General features: G+C 36.9%; 1 protein-coding gene across 5 annotated transcripts in view; it reads left to right on the top strand.

Annotated features, from left to right (window-relative positions):
• dom (domino helicase) overlaps window positions 1-14,958 on the top strand; it is a 689,640-nt gene that overhangs the window by 161,720 nt on the left and 512,962 nt on the right. For all 5 annotated transcript variants that reach the window (XM_069845730.1, XM_069845733.1, XM_069845731.1 and 2 more), the window contains one exon: window positions 7,405-7,516. In XM_069845730.1, the coding sequence (XP_069701831.1) occupies window positions 7,405-7,516 (112 nt within the window). The remainder of the gene's footprint in view (window positions 1-7,404; window positions 7,517-14,958) is intronic.

The following is a 14,958-nucleotide window of genomic DNA, read 5'->3' as shown; positions in this document are numbered from 1 at the left end:
TTGAATACAATGGTCACCCAGTACACTAACTCATTAAATGGTTTTTCATTAACAAAAGATTAGTCCACAGCAGAGAAACTCTTCAGTAATGTCTGTGTGGCTGCTGAGTTACATGAAGACTGCAACCAGTTCTCGAGATCACAATTAGGCTTTTCAGTATTCCACCATGTCCTGAAACTTGACAATACAGTGATGAATTCAGGGAGTGGTCGAAGTTGGAATCTCCCCCGCCACCCCCACGAATTATAGGATGTTAACTTCTGAAGATTTCAGATTTTTTGTTTGTTTAAGTAATATAATTTAGATAAGAGAACATTTGACACCAGCTTTATGTGACAGTTTTACACAGGTTAGTTACCTATTCATATTTACGTTTTACATAAGAGTATTAATGCACATAAGTATTAACATTTATTAGTATTTAAAACAACTATAAACGAGTAAGAGCTTCATTTCTTCAATCAACCCCATTTTTCTATGTCCCATTTTACATAGACTACTTCAGGTGTTACTAGGTAAGTTCTGAATTATTGTTCCTGTGCTGTTGGTTCCCCCCTTCTGGTATAGTATAAATCCCCCCAGGAATGAAGTCTGAATTCAGCACTGCTTGGTATTTCCAGTGTTTCGAAACTACAGAGAGATTTCATCATCAGGGCTGATAGGTATGCCTAGAGGATTTTCCTACTCCGTTTGGCTCATTACACCTGTCCTAAACCAGAAAACGCAAGGGAAAAAGCTGAGAAGACTAAAAACATTAATGGCAGTCCAGATTGGAGGAAAGCAGCAGCAAATCTTAGTAAGGAAGTAATGTATGCAAAAGAAAAAAAAAAAAACAGTCTTTTGAAATATTTTTGGATAACATTGATTACAAAACAGATAGTGGAAAAGTACACAATTTCCTTGCTTCATTAAATAATAAAAAGAAAAGCACAAAAATACCACCTGTTGTATACAAAGGGAAAACTTTAATAGATGCTAAATACATAGCAGATGCTTTTAATAAATTTTTTACTTTCCTCCAAGTCAAGATCAAATAACAAGAAGTTCCTTAAGAGGAATGTTAAGGATAAATTCAAAAGTAAAACAAATGATACTTTACACACCATATCTAATATGAATGAGCTTCAAAAAGCCATTGCTCAATTACAATCCAAGAAGATTCCAGATCCAGATGAAATATCTGTAGAAATGATTAAACATTTTGGCACAGTCACTCTTAGGAAATGTATAGACATCTTCAACTTAATGTGAAATACATCCATAATATCAGTAATGTGGAAAAAAGCTGTTATTGTCTCTGTTCTTAAAACAAATAAGTCACGAAATCAAATTGAAAGCTTCCAACCTATATCATTTATCAGTACACTAGCTAAAGTAATTGAAAGAATGGTTTGCAATCGTCTCATCTGGAATTTGGATACTCAAAAAACATAATAGGCAAAGAACAGGCAGGATTTAGAAAATATCAGTCAACTTCACAACAAATTAATAGGGTTAGCCAAGAAATTAAAGACTGTCTGGACAAGCAACAAACAATATTGGCTGTTTATGTCGATTTCAAAAGTGCTTATGTTTCTTTACCTCAACTCAAACAATTGGAAAAAATGTCTGATATTGGAATACATCATAAAATGCTAAACTGGTTCTACAATTTTTTGAATCGAAGATTTTGTGCAACAAAATTCAATGAATACCTATCAAAATATAGACAAACTCGCAAAGGCCTTCAACAAGGGGCAATATCTAGTCCCACACTTTTTAATATTTTCATCAATGATTTACCATCCGAGTTAAAACAAAAAATGTTAAATGTGCACTGTATGTCAATGATCTCGTAATGTGGACATCAGCACCACAAAAGAAACATATGCATCTGTCAACAGAAATGAACAAAGCTCTACTGAAATTATAAGATTAGTGCTTTGAAAATGAGATGGAAATCAACTTGCCTGAAACCAAAATACCAAGTTTTTACTCTTTGCCACTCTAAACCCAGAGTCCTACTCACATTTAATAACAAATCCTTAGAAGAAACTGAAGCTTACACTTACCTCAGTGTGACAATGGACTCAAAACTTACATGGGAAAAGCATATTGAAAATGTTACAAAGAAAGTGCAAAATAGACTGACAGTGATGAAAAGACTAACAATGTCATGATGAGTGTCCCTCAGCACAAGTATAGATATTATTTTCATTCTTTATCTTCGCTTTTCCCCTCCTATGCACGTTTTTGATTAAATTTCTTTATTATAACGCTACACACAGCTTGCTCACTAGTCAAACAAGCAAGGACAAGGGCCAATAACATTGAATCGAGCTGTGCTAGTGTGCTCTTCTCTAATAATCGAATAGCAAAACTGGATTTACGAGTAAGTGCGAGAATAACTTACTTATACAGGGTGATTCAGACCATCCATAACAGTCATTTATTTCGGAAACTAGTGCATTAAAATTTTTGAGACAAAAATATTTATTACTAAACCACACGTGAACTTTCACTTGAGCTTGATTTCATCAATCAGCCCTAACAGGAAGTAGGGTCAGTGGCGTATTACTTTAATATTTCAAATGGGAGTTGGGGTCAAATAAGGTACCATTTGACAGAGCTCTTCAAAACAAACAACTTTCATAGGAAACATTTTTTTAATTCCTACTCTTTCAATGCGAAAACGTACGAAAAGGCAATGTGTGATTTGGACCAACCGTAAGTCATTTATTTCGCAAACTAGTGCATTAAAAGTTTCGAGACAAAAAATATTTATAAATAAACCATATGTGAACTTTCACTTGAGCTTGATTTCATCAATCGGCCGTAATAGGAAGTACGGTCAGTGGCAATATCACTTTCAAATTTCAAATGGGAGTTGGGTCAAATAGGGTACCATTTGATAGAGCTCTTCAAAACAAACGACTTTCATGGGGAACGTTTTTATTAATTTCTACTCTTTCACTGAGAAAACATATGAGAAGGCAGTGCCATCAATATTGAAAAATATTACAAGAAGAAAATATTAACAAGACAAGTCCATTTAATGTTGACCTAGTACACACGCACAATTACCTGGCTGAGTGTAGACCTGGTGGCTGGCAGCACCGTCGAGAGATAAATACAAGTAAATTACCACCTTCCTCTCTGCTCACCCAGCAGCGTTTCCTTTAGTCACCGCAATACAGTACCGGTATCTACAGTACAAACGGCCAGGTCTACATGTACAACATGTACAATACACTTAGCCGGTAATAAGCACAGATGGAATTGCCCAACAATGTAGGCCTACATTAAGAAGAAAGTGTTTTGTTTTCTCTGTACCTACGTATGTACATTTTTCAAGTTTTGCAATTACTTTTGTGGCTAATAAAATGAGTACTTAAAAGTTAAGAGTGATTACAAATACCTTGTACGTACTACAAACAGTAATGGTTTACACAAATCAAGAATGTTTTGATATGTTGATAATGGCGAATCTCATAGAAACTTCCGGGCTGCTGAGCGTCTGTACCCGCAAAGTGCTCGTCCGTCTTTCATTGTTTTCATGTGTCTTGCTGCTCGTGTACAAGCAACTGGATGGCTGCAGCCTAACCATAATCAAAATAGATGTAACAGGCGACCTGTGCAAGACGAGAGATCAGCTGATGTCATTGCTGCCATTCTTGTCAATCCTCATGACTTGACCAGGCGAATTGCTAGGAAATCTGAAATTAGTCAGACAAATGTGTGGAGAGTTCTGAATGGCAATAAATACCATCCATACCACATGAATATGCACCAGCAGCTTGAAGGAGAAGATTTTCAGAGTTTTGTGGTTTTCTGCAATTGATTGTCAGGTAAAAACCGTCAGTTTCACCGCAGGATTCTTTGCACAGATGAAGTGACATTCAAGAGCAATGGGGATGTCAATATCCATAAAGCTCAATATTGGTCTCAAGTCAATCCTCTCTGGCTGAGAGAAGTGGACAATCAGAATAGGTGGAGTGTCAATGTCTGGTATGGCATCTTCGGATACCAAATCATCGGACCTTATTTCTTTGAAGGTGCTGTGAATAGTACTGTCTGCGCGCCAGCTCTTAAACTGTGGCAGGAATGCAGCGTGGAAGCAATAAGCGGGTGATGACGTAAGACTGTACTAATACTAGGCTAAATATATATAACGCGGCAGGAATGTGGCGCGGCGTGAAACCGATAAGCGAGAGAGTTAATGTTTGTACTACGGAGGGAACATTCATGCAGACTCCTTAGCTGGCCTGGCTGAGTCATATGCCCCCTTTCCCCACTTCCTCATACCTCACGGTTTAAGAGCTGGCGCGCACACAGTATCATGTATGCTGATTTCCTGAAGAACAACCTCAACCAGCTTTTGGAAGATGTACCATTGGCAACACGAGCAGTAATGTGGCTTCAGCAGGATGGTTACCCAGCTCATTTCTCTTTGGTGGTACGTGATATAGCCAATCAGCTCTTCCCTGAGCGATGGATTGGGAGATGTGGTTCTGTGGCATGGCCAGCACTATCTCCTGATTTGAATCCTTTGGATTTCTATTTTTGGGGGTGGTTAAAAAAACATCAAGATTGTTCCACAACAAGAGATGACATAAAACAGTGAATCCGAGAGACCTGCCAGTCACTTGACTACGCCGAAGTGTTAGGAGTCACTGACAGTGTTAGAAGAAAGTACGTGTGTGGGCTGCTCAGAATTCCAGACAGTTTGAACATTTATAAAAATTAATGGAATTGTCCAGTGTTTCAGTAACGTGTCATCATTAATTGTCTTGTTTACATTTTCGTGTTGTAACATTTCTCAATATTGATGGCATTGTTTTTTGTACGTTTTCTCGTTGAAGGAGTAGTAATTGATAAAAATGTTTTCTATGAAAGTTGTTTGTTTTGAAGAGTTGTATCAAGTGATACTCTATTTGACCACGATTCCCATTTGAAATTTGAAAGTGATATGCCACTGACCCTATTTCCTGTTAAGGCTGATTGATTGATGAAATCGAGGTCAAGTGAAAGTTCACAGGTGGTTTAGTTATAAATATTTTTGTCTCTAAAATTTTAATGCACTAGTTTTCGAAATTAATGACTAACGGTTGGTCCGTAATCAGCCATTGTCTTTTCATACGTTTTCTCATTGAAAGAGTAGGAATTAATAAAAACGTTTCCTATGGAAGTTGTTTGTTTTGAAGATCTCTATCAAATGGTACCTATTTGACCCCAACTCTCATTTGAAATTTTAAAGTGATACGCTGCTGACCCTACTTCCTGATGAAATCAAGCTCAAGTGAAAGTTCACATGTGGTTTAGTAATAAATATTTTTGTCTCGAAAATTTTAATGCACTAGATTCCGAAATAAATGACTGTTACCAGGGGTCTGAATCACCCTGTGTAATATATTTACATTTTCATTAATATCACTCAATAAAAGAATTGTATTCCAATGGATACCATCCCATTGTGGAATCCTGGGAAACGAGAATGCGGATGCTTTAGCAAAGAAGGGCAGCACTGCTACTTACAGACCTGTTACTAAATCTACGTATTACTCTGTGAAAAGATTTATTAAATCTACATACTTAGACTTCAACAAACAAAATTTGATAACACAATCTCAAGGGAAAAAATGGAACTCTCTGCATCATAATCCACAGTTAATTCCCGATTTACCACGCAAATCATCTGTAGCTGCATTTAGATTGGCAACAGGCCATGATTGTTTGGCCAAACATCTGCATAGAATTGGAATATATCAGTCCCCTAACTGTCCATTGTGCAACTCAAACCAAGAAATGGATTCGGAACACCTCAAAATCTGTGCTTCAGTGGCTGGTCATGATAATATCTTTGAAAAATATTGGAGTGCAAGAGGTCAAATGACTTTATTGTCAAACGCCTGGCATTAGAAAACAACAACAACATATTTACATTTTATTAAAATCATTACCCCCCCCCTCCCCCTTGTTCCATATGATGTAAAACACTTACAAAAGGTACTGTGCGGAATGACTTTTCTGTATCTGATGTGTTTGAAAATTTTCATAGGTTTGTTTTTTATAGATTGAATCAACTTTAGGAGAGAAAGCTAAAAAAAAAATTACTGTATTTACTCCTTTATTAGACCTCCCCCCCCCCCCCCGCAACTCTACTTTAAAAGCAAAATTTAAAAGAACATATATTTCCGCATATTAGACCCCTCCAAAATGTGTACAATACGAGGCTCTAGGTTCTGAATTCCTGCCTAAGACTTTTGCACATTAATGTAAATTATAATTAAAAAGGCTTATAGAAAGATTGCTAGGTAAAACCTGCTTATGAAACCATCATCTGTCCCCTTGTCCTGTTACTTCTCCAATTCTCCAATTGTCTCTGCACTGACAAAGAGGAACAAACTCTCTCTTTGTTTACCCTCAAACTACTTATTTACTCTCTGTTCCATTAGTTTTTCCATTGTCACAGCACAGAGCATTACATTCCCTTTCTTCTTCTACTAATGGTGTCAGATTTCACATACCATACTTCTTGTAGTCAGTTATTCAGAGAAAAAGAGTGGTGTCAAGTGTGAATGTAAAAATGAGTAATAAATGAACGAGTTATTGTGTGTCATTTAATTTGAATGTGATTTACCTTGCAGAGAATATGTATTGGTACATTTTAACTAATTTGTATAATTTTGGCATGCTGTTAACTAACTATAAAGCTTTATTTCTTTATAAATAAGATGCGAGTGAATATGGTGAAAGAAGTTCCACAGGTATAGCGAAGTATCACTTTAGTGTACTATTATGTGAAGTTTCACTTCTTCGATTTGCATACTAGTAACCTGTGTTGAGATCTATGCACGCATTTATTTAGTAATTTCATACTCTGTGTGTTTATTACTTTCCCACTCTGAAATTTTGCAAACTTAAAGGGAATTAAATGGAGAATGTGCTGATATTTTAGAATTTGCATTCTATTAGTGATAACATTATTGAAGTTAAGATTTAATATAATAATTGGAGAGTACTGTATGGAGATTACAGACATGAATAAAAGTGAATATAAGGCTAAAACTATGATTTTTAACCTTCTAAATGAGACTAATCTCGATTTCATATGTTAAAACATAATGGGAGAAATGAACATTTATATAAATTAGTACTCGCACTTTTTCGAGAATTTTCGTGTTGTATAAATTCCAAAACAATGAAGTTTGGTCCCAACAAAAATGTACGGATATCCTTTATTTACCATTAAAAGACGTACAAAAAGTTTTCAATTAATTTTGAAAACATGAAGTCAAAACCTTGCCCAATTTGGTCTGGAATGACTCCTTAGTGACACTGATTTTTTAATTTAACATGTTTTTCCTTCAACTTGTGTTGCTAAGTTGGTGTTAATTGTTTATATTTTTCATTAATTTTATACAGGCTGAGAATGAAATGAGTATTGAAGATCTTCTAGCAAAATATGGTTGTGAAGGAAGCATGGAAGGTCCAGATGTAGAAGTGGAGGAATCTGATGACGAAGCAGATGAAGGCGGTAAGGGTCCTCTTTTCAATAGTGCCTAATTATAGTGAAACTTCCCAATAACAGACTACATTTATTTCATTATTCCCACATAATGCAAGGTATTACTGTGCAAAGTTTTGAAAATTGAACACTGTTCTGAACATAATATAGTAATATTAACTGTACTGTACATTAAAAGAAATATACAGTTTTTTTTTTTGTCTTGCAATCTTTGTGCATTTTAACTTATAATAACACAAACTTTACTGTACATCCATTTTGCTTTAAAAGAAGAATTATTATAAAATTTGTTTGCAGTCTTTTACATTTTAGCTTGGATATGTATCTCGTAAAAGAAAGAGTTTAGTTTGCCTGTCGGTTATTCAAAAGTTAATCACACAAAAAAATTGCTTTTTGAGACTGTCCTCATCCATTGTTAAGAATGTATGCTATTAGGAATTTTTTGTTCCATAAGAATGTGTGTATATGCACAGGGACTTTTTAAGAGGTCTGCTTTAAAAAGATGTCCACTGTTTGGAAGAATGCTACCAACCTTACGCCAAAGAAAAATAGTTGAATAACGTAAGGTAGAGTTCAGAAATTACTTGGTTCACTTTGGCAGAAGAAAATAATTCGATTTTTGCATGTAACATATCGCAGTTTTTATCAAAATACCGCTTAGTTCACTTTGGCATAAGACCATCCATTTATGTATATCCTTATTGAGGAATGTTGTACTTTCGACAATTACATTTTTTAATGTTGCAAAGTTGACTAACCTAACTCCATTATCATTACTAGTTATGTGTAGGCTCTTTTTTTTACAATAGTCAGTTTAAAATTATCCTCTCGTCTTCCTTTAGCATTGAAATTCCGCAATAAAATTTTCATGTGATAACTAGATAACTGATAAAAAATGTATTCACTCTATTTGTAATATAGTCTTATTAAATATTGCGCGAGCATTTAATTTCCTTTTCAATAAATTGCAAATCTCCTTTTTTGTTTATAGTATGGGACTGAGCTCAGCAGCCCTAGGGCGAGGAGAATATCATAGGGGAATCATATATATACCTAGTGTTTCAGACCACCCATATCAGGGTTTTTTCTCGAAAACTATATGGTACTGGTTGTTCATAAAAAAATTTTGATAACCAAAACCTGTGTAAAGAATCAATTGGTGGTAGTACCATTTCCCATAGCAAACCGGAAGTTGGGGTACCTATGGTCATCTTCGAAATTTCAACTGAGAACATAGGTCATTTGAAGGTACCATTGGAAACTACTTTTGAAAAGAAACAACTTTTAGTGAAACTTTTTTTTTTAACTTCTATTGTTTACTCACAAAGCAATAAAAATGGTAGTCCACACCATTGGAGTAATGGTCAGTGCGTCTGGCAGTAAAACACAGTGGCCTGGGTTCAAATCCCGGTCGGGGCAAGTTACCTGGTTGAGGATTTTTCCGGGGTTTTCCCTCAACCCAATACGAGCAAATGCTGGGTAACTTTCGGTGCAGGACACCGGACTCATTTCACCAGCATTATCATCTCCATTTCATTCAGACACTATCAGATGTTTATAGTGTCGTAAAATAACCCAATAAAAAAAAATAAAACAAAAATGGTATCTTTTGAGAAATGCTGTATGTTGTTTGTGTATGTACTGTACCAGTAGTAGGTACAGTATAATTGTAAACACTGTAGGTCTTGATACCAAGTCACTTTCCACTGTCTTTTATTTTGCATAGTAACAGTGAATTTTGTTTATTCATCCATGTGACATGTCCCTTTGGATTTGCTATTTGGAAAGTTCCATTCACAAATGAATATGCTTTCAAGGTGTTGATGATACTTCGAGAATGTCATCGGAATTGCAGAGAAGCAGCACATGTTTACACAGAGAGATATCCATTGCGTGCCATCATTTGTACAATGTTTTCCAGTGTCTTGCAAAGCGTGTGCATACTAACGATCTGGTGCAACCGAAACACAACAAGGGTGAGCATATCGAATAATCTGTGAGGAATGAGAGAAAGCTGCCGATGTCCTCAATGTGATGACAGTTAATCCTCTTGACTCCACCAGAATGATTGCCCGTGACTCAGGATTGCACTATAGTACAGTGTTTAGAATTGTCAAAGACAACAAATTTCATCCATACCATATTTATCTTCATCAGGAACTTGAGGAACATGACTTCCAGACTCGTGTTGATTTCTGCAACTGGTTTCTAAACATTGACTGTGATTTCGAGCTCAGAATTCTGTGGACTGATGAGGCAAGGCAACTTTCAAAAGTAATGGTCAGGTGAATCAATACAATGCCCATTATTGGTCTTCGGTTAATCCACACTGGCTACGTGAAGTGGATTACCAGTATGTGTGAAACCTGAACACATGGTGTGTCCTCCTCGGATGCTGAGTCATAGGACCGTACTTTTTTTTGAGGAGAACTTGAATGGCGTAATGTATGTATGCTTTCTCCGAAACATTTTGCGTCATGATGTTCCCTTGCACTTCGGTTAATGATGTGGCTTCAGCAGTACGGCTGTATGGCTCACTTTTCACGTAGGGCTCTACGAGTTATTAACCAGTTATTTCCTCTACAGTAGATTGGACGAGGAGGACCAATAGCTTGGCTGCCCCTATCTCCTGACTTCGCTCCAAATGACTTCTTCTTGTGGGGAGAATTGAAGACATGGTCTACCAGTTGCGTCCAACAACTAGAGAAGACATGAAACAAAGAATTAGAGAAGCCTGTTGGTCTCTCAGGTGTGCTGAAGTGCTCCATGCAATCACGGTTGTTAGTAGGAGATCAGAACATTGTTTAGCACAGGTTGGCTGACATTTTGAACAATTACTGTGAGAAGTGTACGTACATTAACAACGTACAGCATTTCTCAGAAGATACCATTTTTGTTGCTTTGTGAGTAAACAATAAAAGTTAGAAAAAAAAGTTTCAGTAAAAGTTGTTTCTTTTTAAAAGTAGTTTCCAATGTTACCTTCAATGACCATGTTCTCATTTGAAATTTTGATGTTGACCACAGGTGCCCCTACTTCCGGTTTGTTACGGGAAATGGTACTACCACCAATCGATTCTTTAAATAGGTTTCGGTTATCAAAATTTTTTTATGAACAACCAGTATCATATAGTTTTCGAGAGAAAAGCCTGATACGGGTGGTCTGAAACACACGCACACACACACACACACACACACACACACACACCTACATACGCCCATAATTTAAATATACAGTAAAAATTAATCAGTGATGGCAGTATAATAATTTAAAAGTCTTTCATACATTTTTTTTGTAATGTGAATTATTATTATAAAAATGAGATATAAAATTCCAATATCTTTATGATTAGTTGAATATATGTATTATTCTCAAACTTGTATATCATGGAAAAATCGAACTTCAGGAAATTTACGAATATGATAGGCTATCTAAAGCAGTAGTGGAATTAAAATTTATGTCATAGCTATAAGTCTACCTTCTCCCTGTCATATAAGCAGTCCTGATTCGAGTCCCGATGAGGCCTGGGGTTTTTCATTGAAAAATCCATAGTGACACTTGTCTTATTGCAGACAAGTTCGTAATTATAGGTTTTCTCGGCCTTCTTCCATTTCCACACATTAAGCATCAACATCATTCTGATTTATCTCAATTCCATATCATTTCCCTGACCACCAATTGGTCTACGGACAAGTGGAATTTCCTGATTGAAACCTGGAAACTCAACGAATCTTGTTGTAGTGAATTGGTCAGTTGGTGCGGGTTGAGACTGTGTCCTGCTCAGTATAAAAGTTCTCTTAGCAGAACATCACGATAGGTTTTGCCTTCCTCCTTTAGAGAATTAATATCATAGAATACCTCACCATTGATTCCTTTCACATGCCACCACTATCCATATTGGCTTGGCTTTTCGAGAACTAGATCCGGGATGGATCCATACACTCTGGCATACTTTGGCCCATTGTGCGCCCTGTATATGCAAAGTGACCTGGATGATATTCGTGAATCCGACGCTGACAGGTGGGCCATTCTGTTTCAGCCCCTGATAGAGCCAGGTTCCATTTCACAAACGAATAACTCAGTAAGCCCCAGTGGCCTGGAGCCTCTAGTCCTTCCTATATCGGAAACTCGTACAACCCCCAAAATTTCATACCAGCCTATTTTTACTACTGCAGATGATAGATGAAATGAGAGGGAGGTGGGGAGTGTTAGTGAAATGATTTAGAGAAACTAGAATACCCCAAGAAAAACCCTTTGCAATATCTGCTTACTCAATATGAAGTCCATCATCACTATTCATCATGACAGGACCAAAGATTCATCTCGAGAACATTATGCTCTAGTCAGGCATGTTCCTGGAAGTATGTAGATTAAGTGAGTAAAAGTTGCTCTTGGCAACAGATTTCAGTTCAATACATGCAAAAGAAGATATCAGATGATAAGCAGCATTAAGATACATGGAAATTAAGAGGTAGGCGGAAAATATGAAAGATTGGAGAATGCTGTGTTTGCAGTGAAAGACCTCTGAATGAATCAACGTGATGTCAAATATGTCGTATAAATTTTGAGAGACTTGAATTGTGTAGGCTTTTGAGGACCGAACCTGAGATATGTCCATGTACTGAGGTTCATGTTGGCCCATTGTGTGCCCTGTATGTTATTGTTCCATTCCTACAGGTGGCCTAGGTGGCAACATAAAGCACATGCTGACAGGCAGGTTAACCTGTTTCGGACAGAGTTCCATTCTTAAATGAGTATATGATAAAGCCTAGGCCCTGGATCGCAAAGTCCTGAAATCATATATGAGTACAGAGACCCGTACTACCCCCAAGACTTCATTCTAGTCTAATTTTAACTACTATTAGATGAAAAGAGGGAGAAATGGAGTCTGTTCGTGGAAGGAAAGGGTTGAAATGGGAGTAACCTAGAAACATCTGTTTTGTCCACCACATATTCCACCCAGACCTGACCAGAAATCGAACCCGAGCCACCTGGAAGGTCAACATGCTAGCATTCTAGCCATACACGCGGTCATAGCTTCACATTCACTCGTGTGCCATATATACAATTATTGTCCCGGTCCGACAGATAGGCCAGGTGACAATTGTAAATAAGATGCTGACAGGCGGGCCATCCTGTCACCCAGATGGATCCAGGTCCCATCCTGCAGACGAGTATATGATAAACTGCAGGCTCTGGAGCTCAATGTCTGTGTCAGTACAGAGAACCTTACTGCCCTGTAGACGTCATCCCTGCCTATTTTTAATAATCGCAGATGACAGATGAAATAAGGGAGAAATGGAGCATGTTGGTGGAATGAAAGAAATAAATGTGAGTACTCCGAGAAAAATGTTCCACAAGACTGCTTTGTCCACCACAAATTCTATCATGACCAGACTGGGGATCGAACGAGTGTGCATTAGCAGCGAGCTACAGACTCGGCTTAAATTTTGTTAATTGTCCATGTGGTGTACAGAAATTTTACCAGTCGTGTATTGAATGTGAAACATACTTTTTTTCAGTTTGAGTATGTATCCAACCTGTGTGGCCATAATACACGACATTGTATAGTCGTGAGTCATTTGTTTGTAAAGTAGTGTGTATTCTGTCCTTCATTAGTTTCGGGATCTCGAAAATAGGGCTGTGATTTAAAGTAGATGTGGAGTGTCTCATTGTGCAAATATATATAATTTTCCTGAGAATCCAAGGAAAAGTACAGTTGCATTCTTTCGATTACTCACAGGGCATAACTCTGAGTCAAAACAATCGAACAAAATTGGAATTATTCTTCAGAATTTTGTCCATTGTGCAGTCTTCAGGAAGAATTGCTTCAGAATCATCTTCAGTGATGCCCTGCCCTTTCCTGTAAACCCACTGCATGTGAGAAATATTGTAGAGCAAGAGAGTTAATGGCTTTATTGCTAAGAACTCAGCATTATATGAGTTATTAGACTTTTGGGTATTCCACTGTGTTTTGGAACTTGACATTTCGAATGTTTCAGAACTACTTACAGGTTCCTTCATCAGGACAGACAGGTAAGACCAGAGGGGTCAGCTACTGTATTAGACTCGTTACACTAGGCTAATCCGGATGACTGAAATGTCGGAAATGTCAAGTTGCAGGACACGGAATACCCAAAAGCCTAATTCTGAACTCAGCCTTATTTAACAACAGCAACAATATTCTCGGAGATGCATTCATCTACCTTGTTAAGGAAGAGTTTCTCTGCTGCCATATTACAAATATGTTTGACAAATTCTCTATTGGCAAAGGTACACATCTTCTTTGCACTCTCCAGTGAAATTCTATAGCCTAAGATTATGACTGATTTACGACAGTATGTTCGTTAGATTCAGTTAACAGCTTATCTTTCATTTGTTATATTAGCACTTGCTGATGAACTCCCTTATATTTTTTTTATATACATTGGCACAACGCTGAGTAATGATGCTGTAAATAGAACATTCTATCATGCTGGAGTATCTTGCAGTGGATAAATATTGTATGTCTTAATGATCTTTGACGAATGAAATTCTGCATCTCTGTCATAATGTGTGCACTCACTCCAGTATATGAGCAGTGACCAGGTATACATTAATTCCGAAATTAACCACTTCTAGTATATAAGCTGTTACAGAAATAAACAAGCTGTGCGCTGGTGTTCCTTTTCATGTGCTCATACAGTCTGACTACAGTCTAGTATATACAGTCGCGAAGCTCAATATGTAGTAAATATGCAAACATTAAATAGTGGCTCACCACTAGGATCGCTAATATCGCCTCATTACAGGCAATGCAAAATAGTACCGTCACAGTCTATTGTTTCTAGCACCCTCAAAACTCAAGCTTTGTGACTGTATATAGTAGACTGTGGTCTGACCTTATTCTAACATCACATTTGCACAACCTGCCCACCACTGATGTAAAATATATATTGATAAAACATCATTTACTCATCTGTTTTAATAAAAAGAAGCTGAAACTTCCTCCTCCTTCCAAACTTTTGTTGCACCTGTTGAAGTGATGTATCACTGATGTTCCCATTGAGAAATGTAGTGGAAGTTTTCCCAGATACTGTTTTTCATTTCTTCAGGTTACCTGTATGTGGATTATTGTACAATTTGTCATTCAGAGATCTGAAGAGATGATAAAAATCATAACGAATTAGGTCAAGGGGTTGAGGGACCCATACATTTCTGCTGACAATTACACTCTTACTACGTCATACTACTTTTGACCAATAAAACGGTACGAAAGGACATTTCAACCAATCATGGCTGCTTATCGCACAATTTTATCGCGTCCCTAGCATTTGTTTAATTTTATCGCGTCCCTAGCATTTGTTTCTTTGTTTGCCAACATTTGAAACTGCGCTGGTCTGGACATCAAATATATATATATATATATATATATATATATATATATATATATATATATATATAAAATTACAAA

This window comes from Periplaneta americana, chromosome 14, assembly GCF_040183065.1.
Source record: "Periplaneta americana isolate PAMFEO1 chromosome 14, P.americana_PAMFEO1_priV1, whole genome shotgun sequence".
Lineage (NCBI taxonomy): Eukaryota > Metazoa > Arthropoda > Insecta > Blattodea > Blattidae > Periplaneta > Periplaneta americana.
This window is presented reverse-complemented; position numbering and strand designations above follow the sequence as displayed.